Source organism: Hyla sarda, chromosome 5 (genome assembly GCF_029499605.1).
Source record: "Hyla sarda isolate aHylSar1 chromosome 5, aHylSar1.hap1, whole genome shotgun sequence".
Lineage (NCBI taxonomy): Eukaryota > Metazoa > Chordata > Amphibia > Anura > Hylidae > Hyla > Hyla sarda.
This window is the reverse complement of record NC_079193.1, coordinates 155,453,450-155,470,117: the sequence shown is the minus strand read 5'-3', so window position 1 is coordinate 155,470,117 and position 16,668 is coordinate 155,453,450. Positions and strand designations below refer to the sequence as shown.

At 46.5% G+C, this 16,668-nt stretch overlaps 1 protein-coding gene across 2 annotated transcripts in view; it reads left to right on the top strand.

Annotated features, from left to right (window-relative positions):
* Positions 1-16,668, top strand: part of LOC130273546 (epidermal growth factor receptor-like) — a 156,286-nt gene that overhangs the window by 80,373 nt on the left and 59,245 nt on the right. For both annotated transcript variants that reach the window (XM_056520544.1, XM_056520543.1), the window contains one exon: positions 7,998-8,149. In XM_056520544.1, the coding sequence (XP_056376519.1) occupies positions 7,998-8,149 (152 nt within the window). The remainder of the gene's footprint in view (positions 1-7,997; positions 8,150-16,668) is intronic.

The window sequence follows — 16,668 nt, the reverse complement described above, 5'->3', positions numbered from 1 at the left end:
AAATCCATTTAGGATGGAATTCTGTTCACAGTTCTATTAAGACCTAAGAAATCTGTGTACCAGGGTTAAATGCCACCAGCTGGGTAAGATCTAACCCCACAAGGATCTGGACTGTATTATTTTATTTGGAGTTTTGCTGCATGGGAAGCTTCAGGGCTGTAGCTCCCATGAGGCGAGTGAAGCGATCGCCTCAGGTGCGCTGTTGCAAGGGGACGCAGCTGCCAGGGCTGCATTGGCCCTGGTTGCTGCACCTGCTTGCACAGGAAGTCCAGCACACATTAAACTGAGGCATTGGTTCACAACCGGGGTGCCAGGACACTCTGGTGAGAAATATGGCGCTACCATTTGTTACGGCGAGCGCTCCGGGTCCCCGCTCCTCCCCGGAGCGCTCGCAACATCCTCGCTACTGCAGCGCCCCGGTCAGATCTACTGACCGGGTGCACTGCGATACCGCTCCCAGCCGGGATGCGATTCGCGATGCGGGTGGCGCCCGCTCGCGATGCGCACCCCGGCTCCTGTACCTGACTCGCTCTCCGTCGGTCCTGTCCCGGCGCGCGCGGCCCCGCTCCCTAGGGCGCGCGCGCGCCGGGTCTCTGCGATTTAAAGGGCCACTGCGCCGCTGATTGGCGCAGTGGGTCTAATCAGTCATTCACCTGTGCACTTCCCTACTTAACCTCACTTCCCCTTCCCTTCCTTGCCGGATCTTGTTGCCATCGTGCCAGTGAAAGCGTTTCCCAGTGTGTTCCTAGCCTGTGTTCCAGACCTCCTGCCGTTGCCCCTGACTACGATCCTTGCTGCCTGCCCCGACCTTCTGCTACGTCCGACCTTGCTCTTGTCTACTCCCTTGTACCGCGCCTATCTTCAGCAGTCAGAGAGGTTGAGCCGTTGCTAGTGGATAAGACCTGGTTGCTACCGCCGCTGCAAGACCATCCCGCTTTGCGGCGGGCTCTGGTGAAAACCAGTAGTAACTTAGAACCGGTCCACTAGCACGGTCCACGCCAATCCCTCTCTGGCACAGTGGATCCACCTCCTGCCAGCCGAATCGTGACAGTAGATCCGGCCATGGATCCCGCTGAAGTTCCACTGCCAGTTGTCGCCGACCTCACCACGGTGGTCGCCCAGCAGTCGCAACAGATAGCGCAACAAGGCCACCAGCTGTCTCAACTGACCGTGATGCTACGGCAGTTACTACCACAGCTTCAGCAATCATCTCCTCCGCCAGCTCCTGCACCTCCTCCGCAGCGAGTGGCCGCTTCCGGCCTACGACTTTCTTTGCCGGATAAATTTGATGGGGACTCTAAGTTTTGCCGTGGCTTTCTTTCACAATGTTCCCTGCACTTGGAGATGATGTCGGACCAGTTTCCTACTGAAAGGTCTAAGGTGGCTTTCGTAGTCAGCCTTCTGTCTGGGAAGGCTCTGTCATGGGCCACACCGCTCTGGGACCGCAATGACCCCGTCACTGCCTCTGTACACTCCTTCTTCTCGGAAATTCGAACTGTCTTTGAGGAACCTGCCCGAGCCTCTTCTGCTGAGACTGCCCTGCTGAACCTGGTCCAGGGTAATTCTTCCGTTGGCGAGTACGCCATCCAATTCCGTACTCTTGCTTCCGAATTATCCTGGAATAATGAGGCCCTCTGCGCGACCTTTAAAAAAGGCCTATCCAGCAACATTAAAGATGTTCTGGCCGCACGAGAAATTCCTGCTAACCTACATGAACTCATTCATCTTGCCACTCGCATTGACATGCGTTTTTCCGAAAGGCGTCAGGAGCTCCGCCAGGATATGGACTTTGTTCGCACGAGGCGTTTTTTCTCCCCGGCTCCTCTCTCCTCTGGTCCTCTGCAATCCGTTCCTGTGCCTCCCGCCGTGGAGGCTATGCAAGTTGACCGGTCTCGCTTGACACCTCAAGAGAGGACACGACGCCGCATGGAGAATCTTTGCCTGTACTGTGCCGGTACCGAACACTTCCTGAAGGATTGTCCTATCTGTCCTCCCCGCCTGGAAAGACATACGCTGACTCCGCACAAAGGTGACACAGTTCTTGATGTCAACTCTGCTTCTCCACGCCTTACTGTGCCTGTGCGGATATCTGCCTCTACCTTCTCCTTCTCTACTAAGGCCTTCTTGGATTCCGGATCTGCAGGAAATTTTATTTTGGCCTCTCTCATCAACAGGTTCAACATCCCTGTGACCAGTCTCGCCAGACCCCTCTACATCAATTGTGTTAACAATGAAAGATTGGACTGTGCCGTGCGTTACCGCACGGAACCCCTCCTAATGTGCATCGGACCTCATCACGAAAAAATTGAGTTTTTGGTCCTCTCCAATTGCACTTCCGAAATTCTCCTTGGACTACCGTGGCTTCAACGCCATTCCCCAACCCTTGATTGGTCCACAGGAGAGATCAAGAGCTGGGGTACTTCTTGTTTCAAGGACTGTCTTAAACCGGTCCCCAGTACTCCCTGCCGTGACCCTGTGGTTCCTCCTGTAACCGGTCTCCCTAAGGCTTATATGGACTATGCTGACGTATTTTGCAAAAAGCAAGCTGAGACTTTACCCCCTCACAGGCCTTTTGACTGTCCTATTGACCTCCTCCCGGGCACTACTCCACCCCGGGGCAAAATTTACCCTCTGTCCGCCCCAGAGACTCTTGCTATGTCTGAATACATCCAGGAAAATTTAAAAAAGGGGTTTATCCGCAAATCCTCCTCTCCTGCTGGAGCTGGATTTTTCTTTGTGTCCAAAAAAGATGGCTCCCTACGTCCTTGCATTGATTACCGCGGACTTAATAAAATCACGGTAAAGAACCGCTACCCCCTACCTCTTATCTCTGAACTCTTTGATCGCCTTCAAGGTGCCCACATCTTTACCAAACTGGACTTAAGGGGTGCATATAATCTCATCCGCATCAGGGAGGGGGACGAATGGAAAACTTCATTTAACACCAGAGATGGACACTTTGAGTATCTGGTCATGCCCTTTGGTCTGTGCAACGCCCCTGCCGTCTTCCAAGACTTTGTTAATGAAATTTTTCGTGATCTCTTATATTCCTGTGTTGTTGTGTATCTGGACGATATTCTGATTTTTTCTGCCAACTTAGAAGAACATCGCCAGCATGTCCGAATGGTTCTTCAGAGACTTCGAGACAATCAACTTTATGCCAAAATGGAGAAATGTCTGTTTCAATGTCAATCTCTTCCTTTCCTAGGATACTTGGTCTCTGGCCAGGGACTACAAATGGACCCAGATAAACTCTCTGCCGTCTTAGATTGGCCACGCCCCTCCGGACTCCGTGCTATCCAACGTTTTTTGGGGTTCGCCAATTATTACAGACAATTTATTCCACATTTTTCCACTATTGTGGCTCCTATCGTGGCTTTAACCAAGAAGAATGCCAATCCTAAGTCCTGGTCTCCTCAAGCGGAAGACGCATTTAAACGGCTCAAGTCTGCCTTTTCTTCTGCTCCCGTGCTCTCCAGACCTGACCCATCTAAACCCTTCCTATTGGAGGTTGATGCCTCCTCAGTGGGAGCTGGAGCGGTCCTTCTACAAAAAAATTCTTCCGGGCATGCTGTTACTTGTGGGTTTTTTTCTAGGACCTTCTCTCCGGCGGAGAGGAACTACTCCATCGGGGATCGAGAACTACTGGCCATTAAATTGGCACTTGAGGAATGGAGGCATCTGCTGGAGGGATCAAAATTTCCAGTTATCATTTTCACCGATCACAAGAATCTCTCCTATCTCCAGTCTGCCCAACGGCTGAATCCTCGCCAGGCCAGGTGGTCGTTGTTCTTTGCCCGTTTTAACTTTGAAATTCATTTTCGCCCTGCCGACAAGAACATTAGGGCCGATGCTCTCTCTCGTTCCTCGGATGCCTCGGAAGTAGAGGTCTCTCCGCAACACATCATTCCTCCTGACTGTCTGATCTCCTCTTCTCCAGCCTCCATCAGGCAAACTCCTCCAGGGAAGACCTTTGTTTCTCCACGCCAGCGTCTCGGGATTCTCAAATGGGGTCACTCCTCCCACCTCGCAGGCCATGCGGGCATCAAAAAGTCCTTGCAACTCATCTCTCGTTTCTATTGGTGGCCGACTCTGGAAACAGATGTTGTTGATTTTGTGCGGGCCTGTACTGTCTGTGCCCGGGATAAGACTCCTCGCCAGAAGCCTGCTGGTCTCCTTCACCCTCTGCCTGTCCCCGAACAGCCTTGGTCTCTGATTGGTATGGACTTTATTACAGACCTACCCCCATCCCGTGGCAACACTGTTGTTTGGGTGGTCGTTGATCGATTTTCCAAGATGGCACATTTTGTTCCTCTTCCTGGTCTTCCTTCAGCGCCTCAGTTGGCAAAACAATTTTTTGTACACATTTTTCGTCTTCACGGTTTGCCCACGCAGATTGTCTCGGATAGAGGTGTCCAATTCGTGTCTAAATTCTGGAGGGCTCTCTGTAAATAACTCAAGATTAAATTAAACTTCTCTTCTGCTTATCATTCTCAATCCAATGGGCAAGTAGAAAGAATTAACCAGGTCCTGGGTGACTATTTACGGCATTTTGTTTCCTTCCGCCAGGATGACTGGGCAGATCTTCTACCTTGGGCCGAATTCTCGTACAACTTTAGAGTCTCTGAATCTTCTGCTAAATCCCCATTTTTCGTGGTGTACGGCCGTCACCCTCTTCCCCCCCTCCCTATTCCCTTGTCCTCTGGTTTGCCCGCTGTAGATGAAGTTACTCGTGATCTTTCCACCATATGGAAAGAGACCCAAAATTCTCTTTTACAGGCTTCATCTCGCATGAAAAAGTTTGCCGATAAGAAAAGAAGAGCTCCCCCCATTTTTGCTCCCGGAGACAAGGTATGGCTCTCCGCTAAATATGTCCGCTTTCGTGTCCCCAGTTACAAACTGGGACCACGCTATCTTGGTCCTTTCAAAGTCTTGTGCCAAATTAATCCTGTCTCTTACAAACTTCTTCTTCCTCCTTCTCTTCGTATTCCTAATGCCTTTCATGTCTCTCTTCTTAAACCACTCATCATCAACCGTTTCTCTCCCAAGCTTGTTTCTCCCACTCCTGTTTCCGGTTCTTCTGACGTCTTCTCAGTGAAGGAGATACTGGCCTCCAAGACGGTCAGAGGAAAAAGGTTCTTTTTGGTTGATTGGGAGGGCTGTGGACCTGAAGAGAGATCCTGGGAACCTGAGGACAACATCCTAGACAAAAGTCTGCTCCTCAGGTTCCCAGGCTCCAAGAGGGGGAGACCCAAGGGGGGGGGTACTGTTACGCCGAGCGCTCCGGGTCCCCGCTCCTCCCCGGAGCGCTCGCAACATCCTCGCTACTGCAGCGCCCCGGTCAGATCTACTGACCGGGTGCGCTGCGATACCGCTCCCAGCCGGGATGCGATTCGCGATGCGGGTGGCGCCCGCTCGTGATGCGCACCCCGGCTCCCGTACCTGACTCGCTCTCCGTCGGTCCTGTCCCGGCGCGCGCGGCCCCGCTCCCTAGGGCGCGCGCGCGCCGGGTCTCTGCGATTTAAAGGGCCACTGCGCCGCTGATTGGCGCAGTGGGTCTAATCAGTCATTCACCTGTGCACTTCCCTACTTAACCTCACTTCCCCTTCCCTTCCTTGCCGGATCTTGTTGCCATCGTGCCAGTGAAAGCGTTTCCCAGTGTGTTCCTAGCCTGTGTTCCAGACCTCCTGCCGTTGCCCCTGACTACGATCCTTGCTGCCTGCCCCGACCTTCTGCTACGTCCGACCTTGCTCTTGTCTACTCCCTTGTACCGCGCCTATCTTCAGCAGTCAGAGAGGTTGAGCCGTTGCTAGTGGATACGACCTGGTTGCTACCGCCGCTGCAAGACCATCCCGCTTTGCGGCGGGCTCTGGTGAAAACCAGTAGTAACTTAGAACCGGTCCACTAGCACGGTCCACGCCAATCCCTCTCTGGCACAGTGGATCCACCTCCTGCCAGCCGAATCGTGACACCATTTTTTGATTTTCCTGCCCAGGCCTGCACACCTGTGAATCACAGGCATGCAGGCCGGGCGGGAGAGAAGTCTGTGTGCAGTGCCGGGACGGGTGATGCTGCAGCTCCAATCCTAGTGTATCCTCCCTCTCCTGTGGAGCAGCTCTGGATTCTCCCTGGTCCCTCAGCAGAATGATGGGGATAGAGGGAAGGAGCAGGGGCGGCACTGACAGAGGCCTACTCAGCTTCAGGTACTGAACCCCCTCCCTTCTGTCACCCCTCTACACCCCTTGTCACCCCTGTACATCCCTCTGTCACCCCTGTACACCTCTCTACACCCCTTTGTCACCCCTATCATACCTTTACACTCCTGTTACCCCTGTACACCCCTCTGTCACCCACGTACACCCCTCTACACCCCTGTCTCCCATGTACACCCCTCTGTCACTGTGTGGGGTAAGGCTGGAGGCATTGTTTGTGGGTGAGGCTGGAGGCATTGTGTGTTGGGAAGGCTGGAGGAATATGGGTAAGGCAGGAGGCATTGTGTGTGCTTGTGGGAGGGGGAGGAAAAGGGCTTATTTCATTTGGCTATTTCAAAGGAAATTACTTATTTCATTTGGCAGGGGCCTAGTTAAAAATGAAAGAAGCAAGCTGATTGGTTGCTATGGACAACTGGGCAACTTTTCCTCTGCACAGGTTTTGATAAATCACCCCCTTGTGCGTTGTGGGAAGGCTGGTGGCATTGTGTTTGGAGGAGTCATTTATGGGGAAAAGAGGAGGATAATGCTGGAAAAGTGCTGAGCCTAATATGTTTGTGTTGCAGGTTCTACCCTGAAGAGTTTTGTCTGGAATAGATTATCATGATGTACTGGGCCAGATGGGAAAGAAGGGGGAAAAAAAAAGGGAGCTAGCTACAGCTCTGGGAAGCTTATCATTATTATTATGATTATCTTTTTGTTTAATGTATTAGAGAGAGAACACGGCAGGAAGGCAAGAGAGCATTAAAGGGGTTTCTCCGGTGGAAAACTATTTTTTTTATCAACTGGTGCCAGAAAGTTAAACAGATTTGTAAAAATTACTCCTCTTAATCCTTTCAGTACTTATCAGCTGCTGTATGCTCCACATGAAGTTCTTTTCTTTTTGAATTTATTTTCTATCTTACCACAGTGCTCTCTGCTGACACCTCTGTCCATGTCAGGAACTGTCCAGAGTAGGAGCAAATCCCCATAGCAAATCTATCCTGCTCTGGACAGTTCCTGACATGGACAGAGGTGTCAGCAGAGAGCGCGGTAGTCAAACAGAAAGGAAATTAAAAAAGAAAAGAACTATCCTTTGTGGTATACAGCAGCTGATAAGTACTGGAAGGATTAAGATTTTAAAATAGAAGTATTTTACAAATCTGTATAACTTTCTGGTACCAGGAGTACCCCTTTAGGGGCTTAAAGGGTACCTCTCATAAAAAAAACTTTTGATATATTATAGATTAATGTATGCAGAATAAATTCACAATTGCATGTTATTAAAAAATATGCTTCTTTCTATTTAATTTTCCACTTTGAAGAAATGACCACTAGGGGTCTCCCTACCAGTCCTGGCAGCAAGCATTTCAGACTCATGCTGGAGTCCTAAACACTACGAGCTGCCAGTCTGCTTTGTTCACAAAGGAGAACACTCAGAGCTGCCAGCCTGCTTTGTTCACATCCTGTTTGTCTGTGAACAAAGCAGGCTGGCAGCTCTGAGTGTTTAGGACTCCAGCATGAGTCAGAAATGCTTGCTGACAGGACTGATTGGGAAAAATACTATAGAAAGAACCATATTTTTCATTAACATGCTATTGGAAAGTTATTCAACATTCATTAATCTAAAATATATCAAAAGTTTATTTGATGAGAGGTACCCTTTAAGATTTCTTGCCAACTTGTTAGAATGTATCACGTGTATATGTCAATATATAGTAATACTGCACTTTTCATAACCACTGAAAAACTATTTTGATTGTGATTGCTTTTTATTTTAATCATTTCTCTCTGCATTTTTGTTAAAAGTTTGCTCAGGGACTGCCAATCGTATGTCTCAACTTGGTCCAGTGGAATACCATTACAATTATTTAAAGAAAATGTACCAAGGATGTGCCATTGTACTTGGAAATTTAGAAATTACCCATTTACGAGACGATTACGACCTCTCTTTTCTTAAGGTTTGGATCATCAAAATGTAATGTGTATCCTTTATCCTTATCTGACCTAGGTGCTTTATATACTGTATTGTGTGATTTTCAACTGCTTTTTTATGCTACTGGAGTTTTAGATGCAATTCTTTTCAGCAAAAGCTGGAAGTAGATAAAGCAAAAAGGAGAAGTATACAAATGTTTTACCAGCAAAGCAAAAGAAACAAGAAGAAAAAAAAAGCATAAATACTTCTATTATTTTTTGTATATAGGATCTATTCCTAGCCTTGGCTTAAAAATGTGAAAGCATAATACAGGGACCCCCCTGACCTACGATGGCCCCGACATCAGAGGCCATCGCATGTTGAAGGCAGCACCAACATACGATGCTTTTGTATGTTGCGGCCATCAAATAAAAGGCTATCTGGCAGCGCAGACTGCTTCAGCTGCCACCGGATAGCCGTTTACGGTGCCCCGTGTGGTCCGCTGACGATCACTTACCTGCCCTCGGGGCTCCGGCGCGTCCTCTTCGGGATCCCCTCCATCGTCGGCGCTCTCCATCATTGTCATCACGTCGCTGCGCACGCCGTCCCGTCATCCAATAGGAGCGGCATCATCCAGGGCAGCGGTGATGAGCGGTGACGGTCCGGAGCGGCGGAGACAGGTGGGTACAACTTCCTATACGGCTGTCCGGGCATGTTGGGTGTTGTAGTTTTGCAACATCTGGAGCAGGTTGTAGACCACTGTCCTATACTTTACATTGCACGGATCCCTCAACATACGATGGTTTCAACAAACGATGGTCTGTTTGGAACGGATTACCATCGTATTTTGAGGGGCCACTGTACTGATTTTATCTGCACTCTGTGAAGATAGCACAAAGTTTGCTTTACTAAGACCTTTAGTGTCTACTGTATGTAGCTGTGTATCACATATCTATAACATGCTCCCCAGGCAGTCAGTGCATAGAGAGCTGATTTTGTCTTAACCCCTTAAGGACTCAGCATTTTTCCGTTTTTTTCCTTTTTCATTTTTTCCTCATCACCTTTGATTTCAATTTTGCACCTAAAATTCCATAAGATGACTTATTTTTTGCGCCACCAATTCTACTTTGCAGTGACATTTTACAAAAAATCCACAGCGAAACGGAAAAAAAAATCATTATGCAAAAAAATTGAAGAAAAATGTCATTTTGTAACTTTTGGTGGCTTCCGTTTCTACGCAGTGCATTCTTCGGTAAAAATTACACCTTATCTTTATTCTGTAGGTCCATACGATTAAAATGATACCCTACCTATATAGGTTTGATTTTGTCGTACTTCTGAAAAAAATCATAACTACATGCGGGAAAATGTATACATTAAAAATTCTCATCTTCTCACCCCTATGACTTATTTATTTTTCTGCATACGGGCCGGTATGAGGGCTCATTTTTTGCACCCTGTTTTTAGCGGTACCATTCTTGTATTGATTGGACTTTTTGGTTGCTTTTTATTCATTTTTTCATGATATAAAAAGTGACCAAAAATACACTATTTTGGACTTTGGAAATTTTTTGCGCATACGCCATTGACCGTGCGATTTAATTAATGATATGTTTTTATAGTTCGGACATTTCTGCACACAGCGATACCACATATGTTTATTTATTTTTTTAATTTACACAGTTTTTTTTTAATTTGGAAAAGGGGGGTGATTCAAACTTTTATTAGGGAAGGGGTTAAATGACCTTTATTAACACTGCACACACTGATCTTTTACCCTGATCCCTGCAAAGCCATAGCTTTGCATAGATCAGCCTTATAGGGGGTTGATTGCTCAAGCCTGTAGCCTTGGCTTGGAGCAATCAAATGCCCAATCAGATGTGACGGAGCAAGGTAAGGGGACCTCCTCTCGTGTCCTAGCTCATCGGGACATCGCGATTTTATCGCGATTGTCCTGATCAGCCCGACTGAGCTGCCAGGATGCAGCGTTTTAACTTTGATCGCCGCGTCTAAAGGTTTAATAGCGTGTGGCACAGCGATCGGTGCCGCGTGCTATTAGCCCAGGGTCCCGGCTATCATAAGCTACCGGGACCGACCCGGTATGACGCAGGGTCACGGCGTGAACCCGTTTTAAATAACGGAACTGGGAGCAGGGCATACAGGTAAGCCTGAGTCCTTAAGAGGTTAAAGTAAAAATTATGAAATGCAGATTATTGACCATGCACCTACTCACACTGTTGAGCGTGCTTCATACTCGGTGGGTTTCATCTGTTATCAACAGCCCCAACCAACGGCTAATGCCAGACATCAACGATGGTCCAGCATTTACCCTATAGACACCATGGTCAAAGTTGATCACGACAACTAAATGCGGGAAAAGCTATTGCCACTTAGCTCGTAGGCTCTTTATTTGCCTCCATTCTGTCCGATCAATGCTCCAATACTGCATACAGATTAATCAGCCTGCACCATTGGAGCGCCAATAACACTGGTAAAAGGCTGTGCTGTGGCACAGCATTGTTGAGTGTATGCAATTGAAAGATTTCATGTAATAATCCCCCATGGTTAGTAAAAAATTGTTAATAAAATGTAAAAAGAAAAGGTAATAAATGTGAATAAGCCCCTTTCCTCTTAAAAGTTTAAATCACCCTGCTTTTCCCCCTTTATTCAAATAATATAATGTACATAAACATATGTGGTATTGCTGTGTGAATAAATGTCCAAACTATGAAAATATAACATTAATTAAACCGCATGGTCAATGGGGTAAACATTAAATAATGAAAACATTAAAAAATACCAATGTCCGGTCTCTTCATATACTATAGGAAAATTAATAAAAAGAGATCAAAAAATCTCATAAAAAAAAAAAAAAAAAAAAGGTACAGATAAAATCTGCAGATCATGGCTCTAAAAATGAGCCCTGACACATTCCCGTATATGGAAAAGTGTTATAGGCATTGGAATAGAACAATTTGAAGCATGATTTTCATACAAAAAGTTTTAATTTATTTGAATTAGTAAAATACTTAATACAATACTTAATACAATATTGGGTATTCTTGTAATCATATGGACCTACAAAAAAATATCATGTGTCATTTTTACTGAAAAGGGCACTGTGTAGAAACGGAAGCCCCCAAATTTGCAAAATAGTGTATTTTGAAAAATAATTTGCCCTACAAAAGTGATGAACCGAAAGTGCAAAAGTGAAAAATCCCTGTGGCCTTAAAGGGGTACTCCGCTGTTCAGCATTTGGAACAAACTGTTCCTAACGCTGGAGCTGGCGCCGGGACCTTGTGACGTCATGAGCCCCCCGCGCTGGCTCCAACGCTAGGAACAGTTTGTTCCAAACTCTGAGCAGTGAAGTACCCCTTTAAAGGGATACTCTGCCTCAAGACATCTTATCCCCTATCCACGTCACCCCCCCCCCCCCATTCATGTTGCTCGACCACATTCATAGACATGAATTGAGGGGTGAGAAGTCACGAGCACGGAAGCCCAAACCCGGCATTCTGAACATAAATGCTTAGAACGCTGGGGTGGTGGCCCAGAGATCGCGGGGGGGGTCCCCCCACGATCAGACATCTTCTCACCTATCCAAAGAACAAGATGTCTAGGGGTTGAGTACCCCTTTAAAATAACAAACATGCTGTAAACTCAGACAAATGAGGCTTAGTGGAAGGGGGCTGGATGATTAAGTTAACTATTTAATCACACATGAGAGTCCTGCCAAGAGTAAATAGTGGGAGACACTAGCGGTCAAAATGATAGTTTTTCATCTATAGTTAAGGATACTCCTTTTCATGCATCTATATTTGTTCTTGAGGAAAGTCTCTTGAAACATGTTGACCAATGAGCCAATCACGGTTCCCTTTAAGCTATGTGCTCTGGAAATTTTAGACTGGGTTCACACTGCAGAATCTCTGGACAGAAAAATACCAGAAGATTCCGAGTGAGGCCAGCACCCACTGAAAATCAGTCGGCGCTAGAACTAGCTATACATTGCCGTCCCTATAGATGGCAATGTATTTCTGCAGATTCTGCCGAAAGAATGATTGAGATTATTCTTTCAATGGTGGAAATTCAGCAGTGGAAACTCCACCGCTGAAACTCTGCAATATGCACTGTGCAGTGGAATTCCTTTGACAGCAATGGGATTCTTCTGCACAAGAATTTCCGAGTGCTTACACTGTTCTGTAGGGTGAACCTAGCCTGAGCCTAGCCGTAGATTTAAAAAATTCCATACCCTGCAGACAGCCTTCACGCCCCCTTGCATAGACACTGCGGGGCTACAATGTCACGAGCTCCCGACACCGGCTCCATCGTTAGGAACAGTTTGTTCCAAACGCTGAGCAGTGGAGTACCCCTTTAAAGGGATACTCTGCCCCTAGACATCTTATCCCCTATCCACGTCACATCCCCTCCATTCATGTCGCTCGACCAAAGCCGTCAGGCCCCCTCCTATAGACATGAATTGAGGGGTGAGAAGTCACGAGCAAGGCAGCCCAAACCCGGCATTCTGAACATAAATGCTCAGAACGCTGGGCTGGTGGCCGAAAGAATGCTGCAAACTCAGACAAATGAGGCTTAGTGGAAGGGGGCTGGATGATTAAGTTAACTATTTAATCACACATGAGAGTCCTGCCAAGAGTAAATAATGGGAGACACTAGAGGTCAAAATTATAGTTTTTCATCTATAGTTAAGGATACTGTTTTTAGGCATCTATATTTGTTCTTGAGGAAAGTCTCTTGACCCATGTTGACCAATGAGCCAATCACTGTTCCTTTTAAGATATGTTCTCTGGAAATTTTAGACTGGGTTCACACTGCAGAATCTCTGGACAGAAAAATACTGGAAGATTCTGAGTGAGGCCAGCACCGAAAATGTATGATTTTCCTAACATTGTAACGGAAAATAATGATTTTATTAATGGCATGAGGTGAATAATAACTTGAATAAAGGCAGAAAGAAGTCCTACTATTTTCGCTATAGTTCTCAATGATATTGACCATTTGAGAAGAATGTATCGAATTTCTTTTCGAATGGTGTAGAATTTCCTGGGAGGAAGGCTGACTGTAGAGGATTGTGAATTCACCATAAATCCCATAAGCTCCACTTCTTTTGATGGGATCAATAAAGATTTTTTCAGATTGATTGAAAATCCTAGGTTGGTAAGAACGGAAAGAGTCCAATTCTAGTGACGACTGAGTAGAACAGGAGATTGTGCCGTAATCAAAATGTCATCCAGGTAGATTATGAGGCATACGCCTCGACTCTGTAAAATGGAAACTACTGGTTTCATTAGTTTGGTGAAGCACCAAGGGGCTGAAGACAGGCCAAAGGGGAAGTAAGTGAATTGCCATTTGATGTCTTCCCAAACAAACTGGAGGTAAGGTTGGTGTACAGGGTGTATTGGGACTGTTAGCCCACTTTCACCATCCAATCATTTTCTAAAAGAAGATCTCTTAAAAGATGGATGCCTTACAACTTGAAATGTTGGTAATGGACAAAATCGTTGAGTTGACGTAGGTTGATGACAGGTCTTTGTCCTCTTTCTTTTTTCTTCACAAGAAAGATGTTGCTGAGAAATCCTTGAATATTGGAGGAAGATTGGATGATCGCCCCTTTTTTTGGCAAGATCCTTGATTTCCTGATATATAAGGAAATGATCTAGAGAGGAGAATTTTATTTTGTGGGGAAGGAAGAGTTGAACTGGAGGAGATAGGAAATCTATCATATAACCTTATACAGTTTGAAGGATTCATGCGTCTGAAGTAATGGAAGCCCAGATTGGGAAAAAATATCGGAGACGGCCACCTAGAGGAGGAAGAAAAGAAAGCCTGGAGGGAGACTTACCTGTAGGTGGTCTGGAGCGTGGATAACCACGATGTCCTCGTGAGCGCCATGGACGGCCTCTTGCTGGAAAGAAAGGTGGTGGAGCTGATTGGAAGGAAGAGGATGGGTAAGACAGGTGGAGTATGAGCAGCCGGGAAAACGGCTCCTGTTTATCCAGGCCTGGCTGCGGAGCAATTTGGAAAGAAATACGCGGCACTGAAGGGAACAGAAGGGTAGAAAAGGATGGAAATATTTCACAGTCTGGCCAAAGTCAAGACCGGAGATATGGAAAATATATAAGAAATGAGAATAGAAACGTGGAATGGAAGGGAGAAAATATGGGGAAAGGGGAGAAATGATATACACTTAGAATATAATGTGTAATATAGTATATGTGTGGGAAAATATATAGATTTCCTTATATTTATTAGCAAAGTTTAATATATCAACAGGTATAACTTAACTGTCAGACGAGCAGTAAGGAAAGGAGGCGTTTTAGGGGCTTTCTTCCTTATATCACCTGATTGGTTACCTGCAGACTGTACCTTTTATAGCATGTTTGGTTACACTTATTTCAAGTTTTTTTTCTCACCTGTTCATTACTTTATTCTGCTGCTATACGAGTAGTAAAAATTTGGAAAGCATATTATGAGCCTCCTAGTTGGACATAAAATCAATCGGCGCTAGAACTGCCTATATATTGCCGTCCCTATAGATGGCAATGTATTTCAGCAGATTCTGCCGAAAGAATGACCGAGATCATTCTTACAAAGGTGGAAATTCAGCAGTGGAAACTCCACCACTGAAACTCTGCAATGTGCACTGTGCAGCGGAATCCCATTGACAGCAATGGGATTCTTCTGCACTAGAATTTCCGAGGGTAATTTCGCTTACACTGTTCTGTAGGGTGAACCTAGCTGTAGATTAAAAATTCCATACCCTGCAGACACTAGATCTGTTTGGTCCCATTCACATGGCGGAATTTCCTAGCAGAATGCTGCAGAAAAATCCCACTCGGAAATTCTGTTGCAGGAGTCTCCCATTGTTTTCAATGGGATTCTGCTACCTATGCAAAAAATGTGCCTGCACCCCCCCCCCCTCATACGTCACTTGTTCAGTAACTCCCCCCCATATGTCACTTACTCAGATGGACCCCCATTTGTTGCTTGCTTAGGGGGGCCCTGTTCTGCCTCTCCAGTCTAAGCATTGAAAGTGTGATCTCTTAAACTTACAGTTTGTGATGGAATAGCCTTAGCCTCCAATCTTAGTTGAACTGGCTGACAGTGACTTGATTCAAAAGACACCTTGTAGATTGTGATGGAGTTTATTCCAAACTCTGCAGATCATACACCGATGAACAAATGGATAGGTCTAAAGATCATGCTGTGAGCAGCTAACAGGCACATGAGGCTGAGATGAAGGATGAAGCAAAAAAACAAAAGAGAAGGGAGGGGTGGAGTCAATACTGAGGACAGAATGAAGTAAAGAGAGAAGGGACACACAGGATAAAAAGGCAAACCATGCATGTGTAACATGACAGGCCCCTACCCATATCAGTTGCTCAGGAGGACCCCCCCAATACCAGTTGTTAATTATTAAGGCCCCCCATATGCCGCAGCTGATTCAGGCCCCCCACATTAGGTAGCATAGTTTCCCCACATTAGGAAGCATAGTTTTCCCACATTAGGTAGCATAGTTTCCTCACATTAGGTAGCATAGTTTCCCCACATTAGGTAGGCAGCAGTTTCCCCACATTAGGTAGCATAGTTTCCTCACATTAGGTAGCATAGTTTCCCCACATTAGGTAGGCAGCAGTTTCCCCACATTAGGTAGCATAGTTTCCCCACATTAGGTAGCATAGTTTCCCCACATTAGGAAGCATAGTTTCCCCACATAAGGTAGCATAATTTCCCCACATTAGGTAGCATAGTTTCCTCACATTAGGTAGCATATTTTCCCCACATTAGGTAGCAGTTTCCCCACATTAGATAGGCAGCAGTTTCCCAACATTAGGTAGAATAGTTTCCTCTTATTAGGTAGCATAGTTTCCTCAGATTAGGTAGCATAGTTTCCCCACATTAGGTAGCATAGTCTCCCCACATTAGGTAGCATAGTTTCCTCACATTAAGTAGCATAGTTTCCCCACATTAGGGGACATGGTTTCCTCACATGATGTAGCATAGTTTCCTCACATTAGGTAGCAAAGTTTCCTCACATTAGGTAGCAAATTTTCCACACATTAGGTAGCAATTTCCCCATGTTAGTTAGCATAGATTGCCCACATTAGGTAGCATAACCCCCCCCAACACACAGACACACATACACAGACACACATACATACAGACACAGTTACCTGGCCTGCGCATCGCTTCTCTTCTCCGGCAGTGGCCTGACGAGTGGCGCCGCTGGCGTCCCCCTGCACGGGTCTGCAGATGGACGTCACTTGCGCCTCGTCCCTCGTCAGATCCAGGTCGGCCGCTGCGCTGTTATGCGCCGCAGCCGCTTCAGAACAGTGAACAGTGGCGGCGCAGCGCCACTGCTCACTGTTCATCGTGTGAGGGGCCCGCCGCCTTTGCAAAGGGCGGCAGGCCCCCTCACACGCTGGGCCCCTGTGCAGCTGATCTGGCTGCAAAGGCGTATGTCCGCCCCTGCTGTGCGCACAGCAGAATTTCTGTGGGAGAAACATCTGCTGTGAAAATGTAAATTCTGCACTCTTTTGAAACAAT